At 38.5% G+C, this 19569-nt stretch overlaps 1 protein-coding gene across 2 annotated transcripts in view; it reads left to right on the top strand.

Moving 5' to 3' along the window:
* The window catches only part of LOC144049009 (breakpoint cluster region protein), a 39163-nt gene extending 19771 nt beyond the window's left edge, over positions 1-19392 (top strand). The window contains exons 5-24 of one of the 2 annotated variants that reach the window (XM_077561559.1): positions 169-354; positions 2745-2852; positions 3065-3125; positions 3205-3257; positions 3329-3469; positions 6713-6834; positions 6986-7151; positions 9511-9630; positions 9801-9876; positions 9954-10058; positions 10141-10215; positions 11582-11679; positions 11829-11960; positions 14946-15005; positions 15225-15334; positions 15494-15633; positions 16526-16660; positions 16740-16845; positions 18046-18208; positions 18281-19392. In XM_077561559.1, the coding sequence (XP_077417685.1) occupies positions 169-354; positions 2745-2852; positions 3065-3125; positions 3205-3257; positions 3329-3469; positions 6713-6834; positions 6986-7151; positions 9511-9630; positions 9801-9876; positions 9954-10058; positions 10141-10215; positions 11582-11679; positions 11829-11960; positions 14946-15005; positions 15225-15334; positions 15494-15633; positions 16526-16660; positions 16740-16845; positions 18046-18208; positions 18281-18370 (2247 nt within the window). In that variant the 3' untranslated portion in view covers positions 18371-19392. Of the gene's footprint in view, positions 1-168; positions 355-2744; positions 2853-3064; positions 3126-3204; positions 3258-3328; positions 3470-6712; positions 6835-6985; positions 7152-9510; positions 9631-9800; positions 9877-9953; positions 10059-10140; positions 10216-11581; positions 11680-11828; positions 11961-12535; positions 13678-14945; positions 15006-15224; positions 15335-15493; positions 15634-16525; positions 16661-16739; positions 16846-18045; positions 18209-18280 lie in introns of those variants that run through there. The other variant, XM_077561560.1, reaches the window with a different exon arrangement.
* The last annotated feature ends 177 nt before the right edge of the window (positions 19393-19569 follow it).

Here is a 19569-nt window from a genome sequence, read left to right as displayed (position 1 = left end):
TGTCACTTAAAGTATGTCTAAGATAATGGCCAGTTTTATGCGTGTACAATATTTGTTTAGCCTCTTTTTAGCATATCCTTTTTGTAACACATATTGCACAGTTTTTGAATGACAAGTGATTTGAATCTGAAACAATGTTCATTCATTCTCATGGTTGTTCTATTAAAGCCCATGAAGCCTCTAAGGGCAGCAGCCACAACATCTCAACCAATGCTGACCATCCAGCAGATCGAGACCATTTTCTTTAAAGTGCCGGAGCTCCATGAGATCCATAAAGACTTCTACGATGCTCTGCTTCCTCGTGTTCAAGACTGGAGTTACCAGCAGTGTGTGGGAGACCTCTTCCAGAGACTGGTATGATGTCATTTTAAAATTTGCTAACTTCTCTTAATGCCCTGAATTACTCTATTGTTAACTCACGTTTAAAAGAGAATCATAACTCTTTGACTGCCAAAAACGTTAAATAACGTTTAGTAAAATCCTATGGAGGAATCCCAAAGACGTTAAAAGACGTTTTTTTTTTTTTTTCAAAACAGAGGTGAAACTAACCATTTTCTTTTGTTGATTACTGAAAAACGGAATAAGGTAGAAACAAACTTTTTTTTCTGATGAAAGATGAGAGTCCAATCTTTCATTTGGTAGTATGTGTGATTCCATAGTCCAAACACATAATTTTCTGTGGACCTTGAAAGATCAGTCAAAAATGCTTAAATCGGCTGGCACCCACGGCATCCCTTTTCTGAAAACGTCTGGCAGTCAAAGAGTTAAACATGAGTAATCTGTCATTGAATTATATTATGCATCAGGAAAACAGTCAAATAAAAACATGTTCTGGCACATTAGCTAAAACCAGTTTTTCTACTTTTTATGATGTAACATACAGCTGTGAACCAACAACCGAGTGTGTCAAGACTAAAATGGGTTAATATGACAGAAAAGTTTGCTTAGCGCTTCCTCTGAATGAAACCATGGCAACGAGAATTCTTTAATGACATTCCTTGTTGGCTCAACAAAACTGAGACCTTCCATGGAATGAGGCCGTGTATGCTTTGAAATGCACGTGAGTAGACCGCCTGGAGTCATCTCTTAGCCCCATAAAAGCGTCGTCTCACCGTATGACACGCAGTAAAGGAGAACAAAGGGTTCTATAGGAGGTTGCTGGAAAAGAGCTTGTTTGGCTTTGGCATGATGAGAAACACATTCATGCATGGTTTATATATAGATACATGACGAATTACCGAGTCTCCCTCACTTGCTTTGCTTTCTCTTCTGTTAAGCTAAATCTTAGCATGTTGTGACACGGTTAATTACCAGAGAGGAAAGACAAGTTTAGTTTTATGACACTGTTTGAACAGAAGTCAATTCACACACTTTATAGGTTACAAAGAAAGAATGCAATATCCCCCATATTAAGATTTTAATATATAATTTTTAAGCTGATTATTTCAGTGGGATAAAGTAAATACTCTTTCATATTCGGTTTAATATAAGGTGGTGGTTAACAGTATGACTAGGCAAAAAAACAACAACATATTTGAACAATAAAAATTTATAGACATTTTGGGTTGAAACAAATGGCCAGGCAGGGAATGAGTGCTTTCCCTTATGTCCAGCCCTGCCGGCACCGTGCTTATCCTGGTTCACTCCCACGGCTGTGGTGCCCTTGAGGAAGTCAGCCAAGTAGCCATCCGCTGCAGTTTATGCTATTTGCTTGTGCTACTGGGATTGGTTAAATGCAAGGACACACTTTGTCAATATTTTCAAAGTATGGCGGGCATGGTGGGCCGCCGTAGTTTTGAGGTTGTGGGTTATGAATCCGATCTGTGGCCTTCCATGTGTACAGTTTACATCTTCTCCTTGTGCTTACGTCTGTTTTTCTGTAGGGTACTCTGGCTTCCTCACATATTTGAAAAAAATGGCATTGAGGACTCTAGCGTGTCCTTAGGGGTGTAATTAAGTGTGAGTGGTTATTTTTCTATACATGACCTGCGATTGGTTAGAGACCAGACCAAAGTGTACCCTTCATCTGGGTGTATGTACAAAGTGTAAAATTAAAACAATTTAGTTGTTTCTTCTTTCATCAAAAGTTTCTCTCATTCTCTTCAAGCTAATTTCTACAAGTCAAGATGTTGTCCTTTGAAGGCTTTGACAATGTTTCTGTCATTAACTGATGCCATTTCCCTTGTTCCAACTGTTAGACATGCTATTAAGTACACCAGTGGTTTCTTTGACTTGACATGCTACAATTATTTTTATTTTTATATTGTTTTTTATGGACGTTTGTGTCATAGACTGCCCATCTCTCTGGAACAGGTTCAGATGGGACTCGACCAATCACAAGATTGCATTTGTCAGTCCATTGCGCCGATATCTATCCTTTTTCTCTTATCATAACGGTACCATGTTTTTTGTTTTTGTTTTTTTAGGATCCACAGATATTGATCCCCTTTCGCATTAAACATAGTCAAATAATTATCTTGTTTTGATCAGTGACCTTTGATCATCATTATCTAAAATTTTTATTTTGAGCATATCTTCCTGAAAGATGACACTTAAAATTAGAAGCTGCTGACTACATCAATCCCTGCAGTAATTATTAGTATGGAAGGTTTAACTTGTTACCTGCAGTTTTTACTTAAACTTTTTACCTGCAATTTTTACTTAAACTTACTAAAACCAGGTAGTAACTTTGTTTTGCCAGGCAATAGAAGGAATCTAATTTGGACTGTCCTCATGTCCTTCAGGCCAGCCAGCTCGGAGTATACCGGGCTTTTGTGGATAACTATAAGGTTGCTGTGGCGACAGCAGACAAATGCTGCCAAGCAAACACACAGTTTGCACAGATATCTGAGGTATGTAATAACACTACACACAGCAGGAACTGCAGCAGTTGACTATTTGATGTGGTGCAGCTGCCCGGGATAAGTGATGACAGAGCACTTTTTAGTGGTCCTCACAGTGTAAAGAGCCACAAAGCTCTTTGCAGTGCTGCTGATTGTTTTAATTGCACAATGCTTTGGAGCACCTGCTCTTAGTTGATTGTGTGATTTTGTCTTCTTGACAGAACCTCAAGGCCAAAGGCACAAAGGACAACAAGGACCAGTCAGCTAAGAAATCCTTGGAAAGTGAGTATTGAGTGAAATGACATAATTCAGTATTGGTGCTTGAGTCATGACCGCTTTTAAGCTGACTCCTTCTCTACAGCTCTCCTCTACAAGCCTGTCGACCGGGTGACACGCAGCACACTTGTTCTGCATGTAAGTCAACCTGTGGAGTGGGAATGCAGAGCCTCAACTTAATTGGATGTGGGCATTTGAATTTGTTTTAGGACTTACTGAAGCACACTCCCTCCAGCCACCCTGACTATCCACTGCTACAGGATGCCCTGCGCATCTCACAGAACTTTCTCTCCAGCATTAATGAAGAAATCACCCCTCGCAGACAGTCAATGACAGTAAAGAAGGGAGAGGTCAGTTTATCGTCCAAGATCAAAATGAATAATATGCCAAATGTGTTCATGATATATGTAGTTTTCCTGCACACTCCATTAAAACTAGTTCCTTTACAGTATATATGTAAAAGACAGAGGTGGGTAGAGTAGCCACTTCAAAATAATATTACTCAAATAAAAGTAAAAAGTAGTCATGAAAAAATCAATCAAGCACAAGTAAAAAAGTATTTGCTGAAAAGAGTATTCAAGTACTGAGTACCGCAACTATAAAGTCAGATTTTTTTTTTTAAACAATGTAATCAGACGGACAAAAACATAACATGTGTAAATTATTGCATCTTCAAATCATAAAATAAAATAATAAATAACTTTTTGAGCTCAAACAATAGTCCAAGCAGACGTTAGCCAAGCATGCACAATCCATTCACAAATTGTGGCGTAACTTGCTCGGCGCTGCCTCCCAGTATAATCACCATAGTTGGCAGTTTCTTAAAGCGAAAGCAAGAAAACGTCATCTTTCAGTTGACTCTTTCGGGTTCTCATCATGCCTGCCAGTCCTCAACCAGGGCCGCATTTCCTGTACATAAGCAATGTATCTGCGGAAATGCTCTTACACAGTCAGTCAAGCGGAGCGCTTCACAAAGTCTGAGCGCTGTGGATTTTTGAGAAAATTCAAGACTTTTAAGTGTGCCTTGTGGCCATAAAAATACGCAAATCTAATGTATGAAATGGGAGTAACGACTCTAGTTTAGCCCAATATAGCGGAGTAAGAATAGCGTTTCTTCTTCACACATTACTCAAGTAATAAGTAAAAAATAGTGTGTGGGAAAACTACTCTTAGAAGTAAAAAAATTTCAAAAAGTTACTCAAGTAAATGTTACGGAGTAAATGTAACTCGTTACTACCCACCTTTGGTAAAAGAAATGACAGGTATATGGGTGGTCTATATATTATACATTCACTAGCTAAAATGAAAGTAAGGTACAGTATAATGATCTGACTTTTCAACAATCGTAATGATCAAGTTTGATTGGCAATATCAGAGAGGTCTTAATACTGCGCCGTATCATAATCCGAGGTGTTTCTAATAATTAGTTTACCTTATTTTGCTGCATTATAGTAAAGCCAAAGTCTAGTTTACATACTACGTCAGCACTGTAGACACAGAGCAAAAATAAAGCAAATGTTAATAATCAGTCAGATACATCAAAATCAGATGTCCTCGGTTCTAATCTTAGTTTAGACCTTTCTGTGTGTCTGTGTCTATCTCTTTAAGAAGGCAGTTTTAATCATGTAGCAGTAATATGTATCTAATGACGTGTTCAGCAGGTGTAGCTGCAGATTCAGTTGGTTGTATTTATTTCATGTTGCTATGGTCAATATTGTGGAAAAATAATAAATACAATATGTTCACACAGATTGCTACTTTTCCAAATATAGTCCGCTGGTGCAAACAGCTACTCCTAATACCCACTACCTTTTTTATTTTATTTTATTTTTTTACTTTGATGACTTTCCTTTAGCCTTTTTTGTGCTCTCCTTGTACAAACCAATCTTGGTCTCTGTCTTACAAACTGTCAAATGTAAGCATGACACAGAAAATAGTCTTTGCAAAAAGCACACCTTGAAAAAAAAATACACTTACAGCAATGTCAAAATGTTATTTGCCATGGTGTTGCTTTGTGCTGAAAGCTAATGTCAGCATGACATTATGTTAAAAGTTGATTCTGTAGCTTGTTTATATATACAGGATTTAGATAAAATGACTTCACAGAACTGCAGATTACATCTTTTTCCATGTTTCCCCTCTATTGTGGATGTTGACGGTAACAGGGCAAAGCGTAAAGTGTTCGGAAGTTAGTAAAAGCTGGCTACTGACTCATCTCAGCCTGTCTGTAAAGGAAGTGGAGCAAAAAGGATGCTTGTGACTAACCAGTGCAAACACAGGAGGTGAGGGTCTCTGTGTTGCAAATGGGGAAGGCCTGTTGATTAACTAAGAGCTCCCTCCCATCCTTCCCGGCTGCACGGTCACATTTGTGTCCCAGAATTAACCTGGAAGGGCAGCCCAATGTCCTGAGCATCGTAACCCTGCTAGCTTGTGTGGTAGAACTCGCTTGATGCAGGGGAATAGAACGTACACGAAGAATGGTAGTCAGCTGTCAATGTCATTATAGTCAATGATTAAAAAAGAAAGGGTGCACTAACAGCTGCTTTTTCCATTGGATTATTGAGCAGTTGCCATCCCTTTTGTGTCATCAAAGCAATAAGCGGATGTAATCGCTCCACGTTTTGAAACCAGGACACAGACCGACATAGAGAGCCTCTCGTCCTGCATGGATTTCCTTCTTTTTTTTTTTTTCCAGTACTGCTTTTAGTGTTTGGCAACAAAGTCTCACATGGGCAGTGTCACAATGTAAACAACCGCCTCCCAGAGGTCAAAGTGCTGTGAGCTAGCAGTCTCAATGTGTCAAACGAGAGGAGTAGGCTCTAATTTTAAGATTCAGTGCCGCACCAGAGCCAACAATATGTTTTTTTTGTGTTTAATAAAGTAATGATTTAAATTGTGAAATGCATTTGTACTTGTCTCAACCATATACTGTAGTGCTGTTTTTGGTCGGGATGTTTGATACCACCCTTTTTCAGACCGATACGACACTCAGCTCTTTAGTAGTCACCGATACCAATACCAATACCACTACTACATAAAATTCCCCCCATAATTGACAGACACTTTTAAAGAAAGACCTATATATATTCTATATAGCATTTTTCTTTTTAAAAACATTTTTGAAATTAATGGCAATTTTCGGCCAGAGTACCGATATTTTAAAATAAGGCTGGTATCGGTACTCGCCCATCCCTAGTTATTGGTATAATTTTAAAAAGTTTGTTAGTCTGACTTCCTGTCCCTGAATTTGTTAAATGTTAAAATCCTATCAAAATAGTACAAGAATACTCTAGAGTGTCGGATCTGCATTCAATCACCCCCCCCCCCCCCCCACCCAAAAAAAACATTATCAGTATGGTTAAAGTTGCACTAAATGAAATATACTGTATGAAGGGCTTCTGAAATTAAACATGTAGACACTTGCTGTTTAAATTTATGAGCATCTATCTGAGAGCAGCTCTAGTGTAATCTGAATTGTAATACATAAACTTGATTTTAACTTGATCTATTATTGACAGACAGATGTAAATTTAGTCATTAGATTTTGAAGTCCCACTACATTGTCAGTAACTTCTGTAGCTTCTTGTTGACAGAATCGTCAGCTTCTGAGGGACCGCTTCATGGTGGAGCTAGTTGAAGGTTCCAGGAAACTCCGTCATGTCTTCCTCTTCACTGACCTGCTGCTCTGTACCAAGCTGAAGAAACAGGCTGCAGGGTGAGCGAGTCCGAGTCAATACCTTGCCTGTAACGTGAATATTCCACTAGTTCATGTGTTTAAGTCCAAGTTCAGGTTCAAGCTGCAAACGTCTGATAAAACATAAAGAAAGTGTAATGTTTAACTTCATCGCCATCCTGTTCATTAACAGGAAAGCACAGCAGTATGACTGCAAGTGGTACATTCCTCTAGCTGACCTGACCTTTCACACCATTGAGGACTGCGAGTCGACCCCTATCCCTTTGGTCCAGGATGAGGAAATTGATGCCATGAAGATAAAACTGTCCCAGATTAAAAACGAGCTCCAAAGAGAAAAGGTAAGGATTCCCAGAGCAGCGGTGAAAGTGACATAAAGGTCGGTGCGCAGCCAGATAATTTTTTTCCAAACCTCCCCAAACCACCAAAATGCGAAGAAAAATGCGGTATGGCACAGTTATACATATAACACACAGTAAAACACAACAGGTCTTACACATGCATTATGCTGCTGTATTACACATACTGTCACATGATTGTAACAAGGCATACGTGAGAAACTTATTTTGATTCAAAATTTTATATTTTATATTTTCGCGGCACGGTGGTTGACTGGTTAGCACGTCCGCCTCCCAGTGCAGAGGACGTGAGCTCCAGTCCGGGCTTCGGCCTTCCTGGGTGGAGTTTGCATGTTCTCCCCGTGCTTGCGTGGGTTTTCTCCGGGTACTCTGGTTTCCTCCCACATTCCAAAAACATGCATGGCAGGTTGATTGGACACTCCAAATTGTCCATAGGTGTGATTGTGAGTATGGATGGTTGTTTGTCTCTGTGTGCCCTGCAATTGACTGGCAACCAGTTCAGGGTGTACCCCGCCTACTGCCCGAAGCCAGCTGGGATAGGCTCCCGCAACCCCCGCGACCCTTGTGAGGACAAGCGGTAAAGAAAATGGATGGATGGATGGAATTTTATATTTTCAATGATGTGTAAAATAACATAACAAAAACACTGACGTGTGCACATCTGCGTGACTCGTCAGATACAAAGAGAACGGAGTCGGTGGACAGAACTCCGTGGAGTAAATAAATAATAGATATCGGTGGAAACGGATTACGCTACAACACAAGCACATTGGAACAATTCAGAAGCACTTTATGCTACGTTCACACCAAAATAGGGGGAAGCGTTCCGCTGTTGTGCCAAAAGTATTTACCCCCGTACAAAATTGCATCCCCTGCTGTAAGATATTATAACTTTTACCACAGAAAAGTGGAGCTTCCTTAAAAAGGTTCCTTGTAAACAGATTTTTAAATGTCAAACATCTAAAACAGAAAAACAGTAACATTCAGTCGTCTGAGCTTTTTCTAAGAATATCTAGGATTTCCTACTGCGTGCGTGGTCGATGAATGCACCGTAGAGTCCACTGCAGCGCAAGTGCTTGTCTTTTTTTGCTTCTCCGCGATAAATACTTTTTTTTTTGTTTCAAAACGTTTCTAAAACTAAAACTAAAACTGTGTTTTCATGAAAAACATACGTTGTACCCGCGGGAGGGGATACAATTTTTTTACGGGGGCTGCCCGTGTTGTTGCACTCCAGGTGACAACAGACTGGACGCTGCGTGTGACGTAGTCCATCCCCGAAGCCGAAGTGGCACATATTTCAGCCCATCCGAGCCGTGAGGCGAAATGCGAACAAAGCTCAAATTTTTCAACTTTGGCAAATATGCAGATTTTTGCTGCACCGCACCGATGACTCCAAACGCGTCAGCCGCACGCACACGCACGTCCGCGCTAAATTGTCTATATGCAGTCACGCCGCCTAAACGCTCCCTCCACTTTTGGTGACTTGTTGTGTATGTAAATCTGACATTAGTAGATTGTTTTCTTCTTGTGTGGAAGCCTGGCAGGTTATTTAACATGAGGTTTTGACAGTTGCTGTCATATTTTCCAACCGAAGTAGCATCTGAATCTTTTACCGGAACGTAGTTCCATACCGTTCCAGCCCCCTTTGACCCCTGCCGAAGAGCAGTCGTTGACCAAAACGTGGAAATTGAGACTGCTCTTTAAATGATCTAAATAGGATAAACTATTCTGTCCTCAGTGTGTGTGTCTAACACAAATTGACAGATAGCAAACAGTTTTCAAAATAAATGAAGAGGCTGGAGTAAAGTTTCCTTTTTACTGTTGTCTTCCATTTGTTCTTCTTCTTCTACTGTAAAACTGAAACATACAATACAATAATATGTCACCAAAATATACATGCACACACAAATGACCACACAAGTATCTGTGCATAATATGAAAATAATCGAGAATGCAATTTACACTTAACTGCAACATCACTGGCGTTAGAAATGCAAATAAACAATCAAATGCCCTCATGAAATGAAAAGCAGCATTAAAGTAAAAAACAGGAACTTACAAGCGAGGCTTTTCTCTGGCAAAAGCAACATAGGAAGTCGTGAAAACTGTAGCGTAGAATAGTAGTGTAAACTAGCGTGTGGTTTGCGCACTGCCTACTATTAACTGGAGGTGTCATGTGATCATCTACCGGAACACAGCCGGAGTAAAAAAAAACAATTACACAAGAACGCCTGTACAGGTAGACAAAACACCACAAACAAGGCAGCTCCAACAGGTCATGACAGTAACACACCTGTAAAGTCAACCCGAAAACATGAACCCTACTTCTGTTTATTTGCAGAGAACCACCAAAGGACCCAAAGTGATAGAGCGACTGAGGAAGAGGTTATCAGAGCAGGAATCATTGCTTCTCCTCATGTCACCCAACATGGCTTTCAGAGTGGCTAACAGGAATGGCAAGGTCCAAAATCTATACACTGTTTCTACATTTCATGCGTTTTACTGTGAACAATGTCATCCCTTGATTTAGCTGATGAAGTGTTGCTTGTCAATCAGTTTATGCTGCCCTCTGATGTTGAGAGCTTGTCATTGTAACCACGTGAAACCATCGAGCCCTTTTGTGCCATTCAGGGCTTCACATTTCTGATCTCGTCAGACTACGAACGTGCTGAATGGAGGGAGATCATTCGTGAACAGCAGAAGAAATGTAAGTTATCTCATTACATCAAAATAGTTGTAAATTGTGTCTGATGTAAGTAAATATGTCTGAACTTTGTCTCGTAGGTTTCAAAAGCTTCTCTCTGACATCTCTAGAGCTGCAGATGCTTACTAACTCATGTGTGAAACTGCAAACTGTGCACACTATTCCAGTGACCATGAACAAAGAGGGTGAGTTTGACAATAGTTTCATTAGTGATATCATCTTAACATGCATTTCATGAGGCGTCTCTGACTTCTGTTTCCAACATAGATGACGAATCCCCAGGATTGTACGGCTTTTTGAATGTCATTGTACACTCAGCATCAGGTCTCAAACAAACTTCAAGTGAGTGACCTATTCTCCGTTTTTTGACTTTATTGGGCTGGCTGCAGTTGGGTTATGACTTCACGTACTGTAATTCTTTGTGCAGCAATTTCTTTTGTGCCCCTGCAGTGTCAACAGCTGCAGGGGCAGGGAACGAGTGGGATTAGTTAGGGACACTGCACTCAAAGGAACAGAGCGTTAGATTTAAATAATAAGACTACGTCAACCGGTCCCACGCAACTATTTCATTTGAATTTTAAGAATGATAAATGACTACATTTCAGCAATTGTTCTTAATTTACCTGACCTGATTTCATTTACCTAATTATGTTGAATTTCATAAACACCATTAGGTAGAATTTACTGTATATAAGACGGAAGAGGATTAGGGCCAGTGAAGAGGGGGGAAAAAAGAAGGTTGGTAGGATTCTGACTTTCTGACTTGCCGCCACAATTCATAGCTCTATGTCACAAAGTCAGAATTCTGAGATTAAAGTCAGAATCCTGCCAACCTTTTTTTTTTCCTCTTCACTGGCCCTAATCCTCTTCCGTAATATAACACTAGTTGGTTGTATTTACTTAAAAGGTCTTAGTCTTTGTATAGTGCTCTTCCACCTATTATGGTTTGCTTCACACAAAATTCGCATTCACCTACTGACGGTGCAGCAACGGGGGGCTCAGTATCTTGCTCAATCACGGTCACAAGTGTCGGGGATCGAACACACAACCACTCTACCACTGATCCATGCCAACCTACTATTGCTTATGTTAAATATACTTAACACAACTTACTTTTCATGTTGGGAAAAATTCCACAAAAGCCAATTCATGTTATTCACAAATAATTTATTTTGAGTAACACGCCAAAACAAGACGTGACAAATATGCTGAACACATGCCACAAAAGCTTTTAGTGTCCGTTCAATGTCTGTCTGTCTGTCTGGAAAATAGCCATATGCAAACAAACCGGAAAAAAATGTGGATGTATAAGGTGTTGGGAGTCGGAACAAACTTCATTATGACTGTGTCGGCTAAATTTAACTAAACAAGAATGAATGCTGTGTTCCCAAAACTAAAAATATACATATTATTATTTACCTGTTATGCAACGCATATCTTTTATTACTAACATTAATGTATTTAATATTGTCAACATAAATGCATTACACAAGAAATACTACATGCATTTTTCTTTTTCTTTTTCAGTGTCTGTACAAACTGTCTTAAACATAACTGCAGCTTCTCATTGTTTACTTTAAACTCCAAAATCAATTTAGTGAAATGATAACAGTAAAATTCTAATAATATCACAGGTGAAGTGTAGGTCCACTGTGTGTTGCATCATTGATTCTTTTCTAATTCTACTCTGTCCGCTTGTACCCTTCAGACCTTTACTGCTCTCTTGAGGTGGATTCCTTTGGCTATTTTGTCAACAAAGCCAAAACGCGTGTGTACAGAGACTCCACAGAGCCCAACTGGAATGAGGTGAGAACTTTATAGAGGAAGACATTTTTGGCAGAGGGCTTTTACATTTCATGCTTGTTAGTCATGCACCATATCTGTTGCATTCCATGTGTGTTGTATGCGGATGGTATGTTAACATATGGATCTTCATCTTCTTGTTTCCATGCAAGGAGTTTGAGATCGAGCTGGAGGGCTCCCAGACTCTGAGGCTGCTCTGCTATGAGAAATCTTGCAGCAAACCCAAGCAGAACAAAGAAGATGGAGAGATGACAGACAAAATCCTGGTCAAAGGACAGATAAAGGTTGTGTGCGTTGCTTTAAACTCTCATTGTATTATGCCAGGTAAAAATGTGGATATTAACTCATTCACTGCCATTGACAGCTATAGACTTTAAAAAATTCATTTGAACTATTTCTATTAGTTCAACATTTTTTTTCCATTTTTGTTAACAAGAATATGAAAATCTAGATTATTTTTGTACATTTAGAACAGATAAGATTTGTGATTAATCATGAGTTAACTAGTGAAGTCATGCGATTAATTACGATTACAATTTTTAATCGCCTGATGCCCCTAATTTTTTATAATTATTTCTTCTTCTTTTTTTTTAAACAAAAAAACCACTTTTTTTTTTTTTAAATAATCTTAGTTTTTGTTTTTAAAGAAAATATTATTAAAAATTAGGGGCGCCAAGCAATTACAATTTTTAATCGCATGACTTCACCCGTTAACTCACGATTAATAAAATTTTTAAAAATCTAGTTTTTCATACTCTTGTTAACAAAAGTGGGAAAAACGTTAAACTAATAGAAATAGTACAAATTAATTTTTGACGTCTATAGCCGCCAATGGCAGTGAATGAGTTAACTGGGGCTTGTTATCAATCCTAATTTCCTGAATCTGATATTGATTAGTATACATATATTCATGGAACATGACTAAACCTCACTATAGTGTTTCTCTGCGTTGCTGACCATCGGCTCCTTTTTGTCTCATCACGCCTGTGGGACTCTTTTTGCTTTTCAAAAAGAAGTGAGGTGTGTGTGTTAGCTCAAGGGTCACATCGGCTTGACCTCTGATAGAGTGTTGTGACAGAGGCTGGATTAGACGTTGGGTTCACCAAATGTAGCAGTTGGCATTCATCCAGGGTATGCCTGAGGGAGGAAAACACAAAGCACTCTTTGATAAAGGCATGAACGGATTTCCCTGCTGCTGGAGAGGTGGGTTCGAACACTTCAGCGTTCTGAGGGACAAACAACTCAATCGGCATGCCGTTTCCGGTTAAAATACACCCATTCACCAAAAGGAATGGGATGGATGGATTTTCATGAAACAAAATTGAGTAACTGCTTCGTTGTGAAGGAAAGAATATTGACAGCTGCATGATTTTGCCAGTCGTTTGTACTAATAGACTCGTAGTAGGCAATCCTATTTAGTTTATTGCCAAGGTGGCAGTCAGCACTTGTGACGATGAGAAGCGACAGCAGGCATGAGCACGTCGATAATGAGGGTAGGAGGGGATTCTCAGGAGTTAATCTCTCAAATCCACCGAGGACGTAGAACAACACAAAGGCAGCGTGGTAAGCAGGCTACGTGGCTTGGATCCTTTCGCTGACCCCCGCTGGAATAATACACACTCTGACTATGTGGCAATGTATTTAGAAATTTTGAAAAGGATTTGCCAGGGCTTTATTGATGAGGATTTTCAAGACTCTCCAAGGAAAAGTGGTCAGTGGACATGCGTTGGTGCAAGATGAACCTGCTGCTCCTGTTAGTGTCTCTTTGTCTTGGGAGCGGCCTTGTTGTTTTTTGTCGTTTTCCCCTTCGTTAGTTAAAGGGACATTTTAGAAAGGTGACGTCTCATGCCAGAAAGGATGAGTGAGTGTAATTCCAATGAGGAAAGCGTGTATGAGACAATCAGTGCGTTGGAGGAAGAGGTTAACGTGGCCCCCAGAAAATCCCCAACTACAGGGGCCCGTCTTTGGGAGAGAGTCCGTAGCAGTCTGCTCAGACCAAAGGTAACATACAGAAAGCGTCTCAATGGACCTGCTAAAGATATTAGCGTGTCAAAGTAGATGTTATTGAATGTTTTTTTTCCCCAACAATTATTTCATTCAGTGGTACGTATTTCCCTCTTGTGAAATTTGGACCTGATCTTTAGAAAACTGTTTATTTTTTATTTATTTATTTTTAAAGAAACTAGGGATGTCAGGCAATTCAAAATTTTCAATAGTTAACTCAGGATTAATTGGAAATGTTATATCTGTTGTAAATGTACAATCAAATATTTTTTTCTAAATTTTTATCCTCTTGTCAACATAAAAGCGAAAAAATGTTAAACTAATAGAAATATGGCTGCATCCTTTAGTCATTGATACAGTAATTTCATAATATGTGTTTGATATAGATTTGTGTTGAAGTCATTTTTCTGCCACTAGATGGCATAATTGCATTTATAAGACGCTGATGACGGCTCTGTGCATTTTTCTTTTCATAACAACTATCTAATTTAAGTAACTTGTGAAATTGTGAAAAAAAAAAATTCTCAAAATGGTAAAATAGAACTTCACAAATATATGCATTATTATTATTAAACTTATTACTGCTAAATTTTGACGTGTCTGCTGCGTTGCGACTGGAATTGTCCCCAGTACAGGCTTTCCAAGTAAGGGGCAGTCATTAATCATGCGTTAAATTTTTTGGGGGGCATTAAAGGAACTTGAAATTAACTAAAAATTAACTCACTAACTAATGTTTCATTTGTCACAAAACAAAAAAAAAGTTGTTAATTGTTAAAATTATCTACTTTTTGGGACTTGCACAATGTTTTTCAGTGGGATGTTATGGTTTGCCAATTGTGACTTTCAATTTGAAAACGTAATGAAAATCAAGAGAAATAATTCATCATACAGCCCATTAACTCATTCACTCCAAGCCATTTTCACAGACGGAATCCCCTTCACTCCCGGCTGTTTTACTGAAATTTTGACTGATATTGCAAGAATATTGTGTTATTTTCAGCAATTATCATTAGAATATAGCTAAGTTTCATCATTATTCACAAATCTATTTAGAATTGTGAGTAATTAAGGTTTTTTGTCAACTTGGCCCTGGTTGATATATTTTGCTCTGCTGCCACCTGCTGGCCGTTTGTGTAATAACTACCATTTCTTCAACCGTTTTTTTTAATTTATTTTTTTTGCAGTTGAGAGGCTGCATCAGAGCCTTCTATACGTTTTTGGGAGCAAATGGGTTAACTGTATTTCTATGCATTATTTTTTTACAGTTGGATCCCCAGAACTTGCAAAACAAAGACTGGCAGAGGACGGTCATTGCTATGAATGGGGTGAGTAAGGCAAGACATAGTGTCATTGTAAAAGTGACCAAAAAGAGTAGCAGAAATAATGCAATACAAAACAGCTCCAAGATGAGGATTACTCTCCTCCACCAAATGTTTTATTGCTACTACAGTAGTGCCACTTTACCATTCGTAAGCTTGACATAAGGACTTCTTACGCTAATGTAACAGGCTTTTCTCGTTCTCGTCCACTCTCGTGTGTTTCAGGTTGAGGTCAAGCTTTCGATGAAGTTCACCAGCAGAGAGTTCAGTCTCAAGCGCATGCCTTCACGGAAACAGTCTGGCGTGTTTGGGGTGAAAATTAACGTGGTAACAAAGTGAGTTGATCATATGTTCACGGGGAAAAAAACACACGACATACTGTTGTTAAGGCTGATTCAAATTCTGTTCTCTTGTGTAACTTTATACACTCAATGTTGTGTTTTAGGTCTGTTGACGTTTGATGAGTTAAGCCTTGTTTTCATGTGTTTTGCCAGGCGGGAGCGTTCCAAGGTTCCGCTCATTGTGAGACAGTGTGTTGAAGAGATCGAGAGACGAGGGATGGAGGAAGTGGGCATCTACAGAGTGTCTGGTGTTGCAACTGACATCCAAGCTCTTAAGGCTGCCTTCGACTTGAGTGAGTTTCACTTCAATACGGTAACGTCACGTCGCATTTAACAACTGGTTTGAACTGAAGACATCACCATGTCATAATGTACAATAGAATATTATGCTGAAGCATTCTCACATATGTTATTGGGATTCTTTATTCTTACTTATTATTATAGCAATTTATTCTCCATTGATTTTCAATGGCACTGACATTGAACTTTTTCTAAGTCCCACTTTCCACGACCACTTCCATACATACAACTGATCATCATTGTCTGATGCTACTCGGGGTCACAGTTAGTAACATGCATTGTCCAGTAACCAAGAGGTTGCAGGTTTGAATCCCGCCTCCAACTGTACATTGCAAATATTTCCATTTCCTCTTATGAGGAAATGTGTTATATTTTAACTGAAATTATTAAATGCATGTTAGCTTTCAGCATCAGATGACACTTTTCAAAATAAATACGCCTAGCCATGAGTTTGAACAAATCAAGTTAGGTCAGCGTTTAGAGCCAATCGCCTGCCACCATGGAGAACCTGGGTTCAAACCCCGCTTAGACCACCATTTTAGTACATTTGATGGTTCGATACCAACTGACTATCAAATCAGGAAATGGATTATAATTTCTCTGAATTAAAAAGGTGTAATTTTCATATAATTTATCTTTCAATTTACTTCATAAGCACATGCGTTCAAATCTTAGCATTCAGCTATTCAGTATTCCCGCGCAATTTCTGCAGAAATGTCACTTTTTCTTAGTTATAATATGCTTTTAAGATGAGACTGCTTTTTATTGACCTACTGTTTTTGTCTTATTCAAATCCAGTGAGTGTACATAAACTTGACAGTATCCTTAGATCTAGTCAAAGAAAGCCCTGCTGAAGTCAGAGATCTTTTGTTGTCCTCCTGACAGACAACAAGGATGTGTGTGTGATGATGAGAGACATGGACGTGAACGCCATCGCCGGTACGCTCAAGTTGTATTTCCGCGAGCTGCCTGAGCCTCTTTTCACTGACGAGCTCTACCCCAACTTTTCCGGAGGCATTGGTCAGACACAAATTCAGCTGGATTTTTTATCCTTTTTCCCTACACCTTCCCTAATCCACAATATTGTGTCGCCATACAGCGCTCTCTGACAGTGTGGCCAAGGAAAGCTGCATGCTCAACCTGCTACTGTCGTTACCAGAGCCCAATTTGGTCACCTTTCTCTTTCTACTTGACCACCTGAAAAGGTAAAATGCACCTGACATGACATGGCATGGCATTTATGTCATGTTGTATGCCACATCTCCTTTCTTTCCTTAGATTGAGGGTCACCTATAGTGCCCACAGGCACCAGGAAATTCCCATGATTAGCCCGTGGGCCTGTTCTAAAATTAGCTAGTCAGTAATGGGACATTGTCATTTCCTAGGAATGTTGTAGAAGTGATCATTTGAAAATGTAAATACTTACAGAAATGTAATAATAATAATAATAATAATAATAATAATAATAATAATAATAATAATAATAATAATATGTAAGATTTTCATTTTTATAATTGATAAGTATTGTCAAGTAAAGTCAGGTTTACTGTACTTGTATATTATATCCACCTTATTCCTACGCCCCATGATCCTTTGCGTAAATCATGTGTGCGACTTCCGGTATTTTTTTACATGCGAGCCCACTTTTTATGACCTTTACAGACTTTAACAATGTGGGAATACCAGTTGTTGCATCTTCAAAACATTTCAATCCCGCTTTGTGCTGAATGCTAATGTAGCCAGGATAGGTTGATGACATGAAAAAGAGGCCAGACCAAATAAACCGCAAAACCCGCTGTAACAAATAGTGACATTTTTACCGGAAGTCTTTTGCCGGAGTTTATGAGCATAATTGATTCTTCATGAGAGCCCTCGGGAATAAGGTGGTATAATTGGTTAATTGATTTATTGTTAAAAAAAACAATTACATAAAAAAAAATTATTAGTAGAATGTAAACATTCTAAATCTGCTTGCTATTAAAGTTTTATATTAACAACCAGTTGCTTCATTAATTTTAATTAACTTAATTCTAAATAAAAATCAAACAACAGAAAATTATTTTAATACACTAAACAATTTTACATTTTGTCCAACCGTGGTTAATTATAGTTATAATTAATATGGACTTGTGAAGCCCTTTGAGACTTTGATTAAGGGCTATAAATACAAATAAACTTGACTTGAATTACATGAACTTAAAATAAGATTTCAAAATATAGATTTTTTTTTTAAACAATTCTACATATTTTACATGCACAATTCTAGTTTTAATTGTTTAAATTTATTTTTTAACAATTAAATTAAATTCAATTAAATTAAAAAAAAACAAGCAAAAAACATTATACAGTATGTTTTGAACAGATGCAAACGTGAAATGTGCAACTTTTTTCTCCTGTCCTGATAGGGTGGCTGAAAATGAGAGCTTCAACAAGATGTCTCTGCACAATCTAGCCACCGTTTTTGGGCCCACTTTGCTTCGGCCATCTGAGAAGGACAGCAAAATCACAATTAATAGTTCACAGCCAATCTCCATGAATGACAGCTGGTCTCTGGAGGTCATGGCTCAGGTAGAACTGGACAGCATAGAGTGAAACATCGACTGCCGCTCGACATTTGTTCACTTGTTCCTGTGTTCTCAGGTGCAAGTTCTACTCTACTTTCTTCAGTTGGAGAGCATTCCAACACCTGACAGCAAACGACAAAGCCTTCTCTTCTCGACTGAAGTATAACAGGATTTTTACAGAGCAAAGAGTGGATGATGCACAAGTTTGCCACTAGGTAGAGCAATAACCTCTTCAGTCATAAAGAGCTAGGCTTGAATGTGCATGAGTTGACCTACTATCACCCTAAAATATGCACAAATTGTATCGTGATAAATTGTATATTTTATAACACATTTTATAATTTAATAAATGTTTCCGACACCATGATTTGCTGCCCGTCATAGTGCACTGTAGTGCTACGTTCATAGAGGGTGACTTTGTAACATTTGCCATTACTTAAAGGATTTGTCACTGTTGACTGTGGTTTGGCGGAATACAAAATGGATAGAGGTTTTCATGTCTACCCGCATTGTTAGGCCTGGAAATGCTTGTGCCACGGGTCCCTGCTGATGACCAATGAAGAGATCAGTTCAATTTGTGTTTACACATTTACTTTGTTAGGGTTTTATAAGTAGGAGATGGAAATTTGCAGTTAGCAACCAACATGCAGGCATGTTGACCTGACATAAACTGGAATTGTTTAGTTTTATGTATAACATTTAAACACTATGTTATTGTGGTGTCTACACTGTTGTTGTTTTTTTTCCTTCATGTTTTCATTAGATGTCATCTTTTTCTTAAGTTCTTTTAGTTGGTTTTCATATTTTGTTCCTACTTGTTAGTTGCACTCCGATTTGAATTATGTAACTAGAGTTGCTGTTATGCATTCCTTCATCAATATTGTCCCTTTAAATTGCTGCCGTTATGAGAGAAAATTAAGGGATACCCTTAATTGACTCATATTCAACACTCCTGGGGTAATAACGGGGTTATCACCCTTGTACAGTATTCATTTGAAAGGTGTGGAAATACAGTGTCAATGCATTAAGAGTTATTTTCCAAATCATTACAAGTATTAAAACGCTTGCCACCACAAATTGAAACATCTTATTCTTGTGATTTATGTGTAATACACAATTGCTTTAGTAAATACTGACCAAATGTGTTATGTATGATTTCTATCAATAAAGACTTACTCGAAGACTTGACATCAGTATTGTCACAATGTGTCTTTCTGAGATATAATCATAATTGGTACTGTATTTTATTTTTATTGTGTGTGTAAGTCTGTGTGTGTGTATATGTATATATATTAGGGGGGTTAGAAATAATCGATTCGGCAATATATCGCGACATAACCGCGCAATTCTCGAATCGATTTTTAA

Source organism: Vanacampus margaritifer, chromosome 3 (assembly GCF_051991255.1).
Source record: "Vanacampus margaritifer isolate UIUO_Vmar chromosome 3, RoL_Vmar_1.0, whole genome shotgun sequence".
NCBI classification, from domain to species: Eukaryota; Metazoa; Chordata; class Actinopteri; order Syngnathiformes; family Syngnathidae; genus Vanacampus; species Vanacampus margaritifer.
Note: the sequence above shows the minus strand (reverse complement) of the source record. Positions and strands in the feature narration are given on the sequence as shown.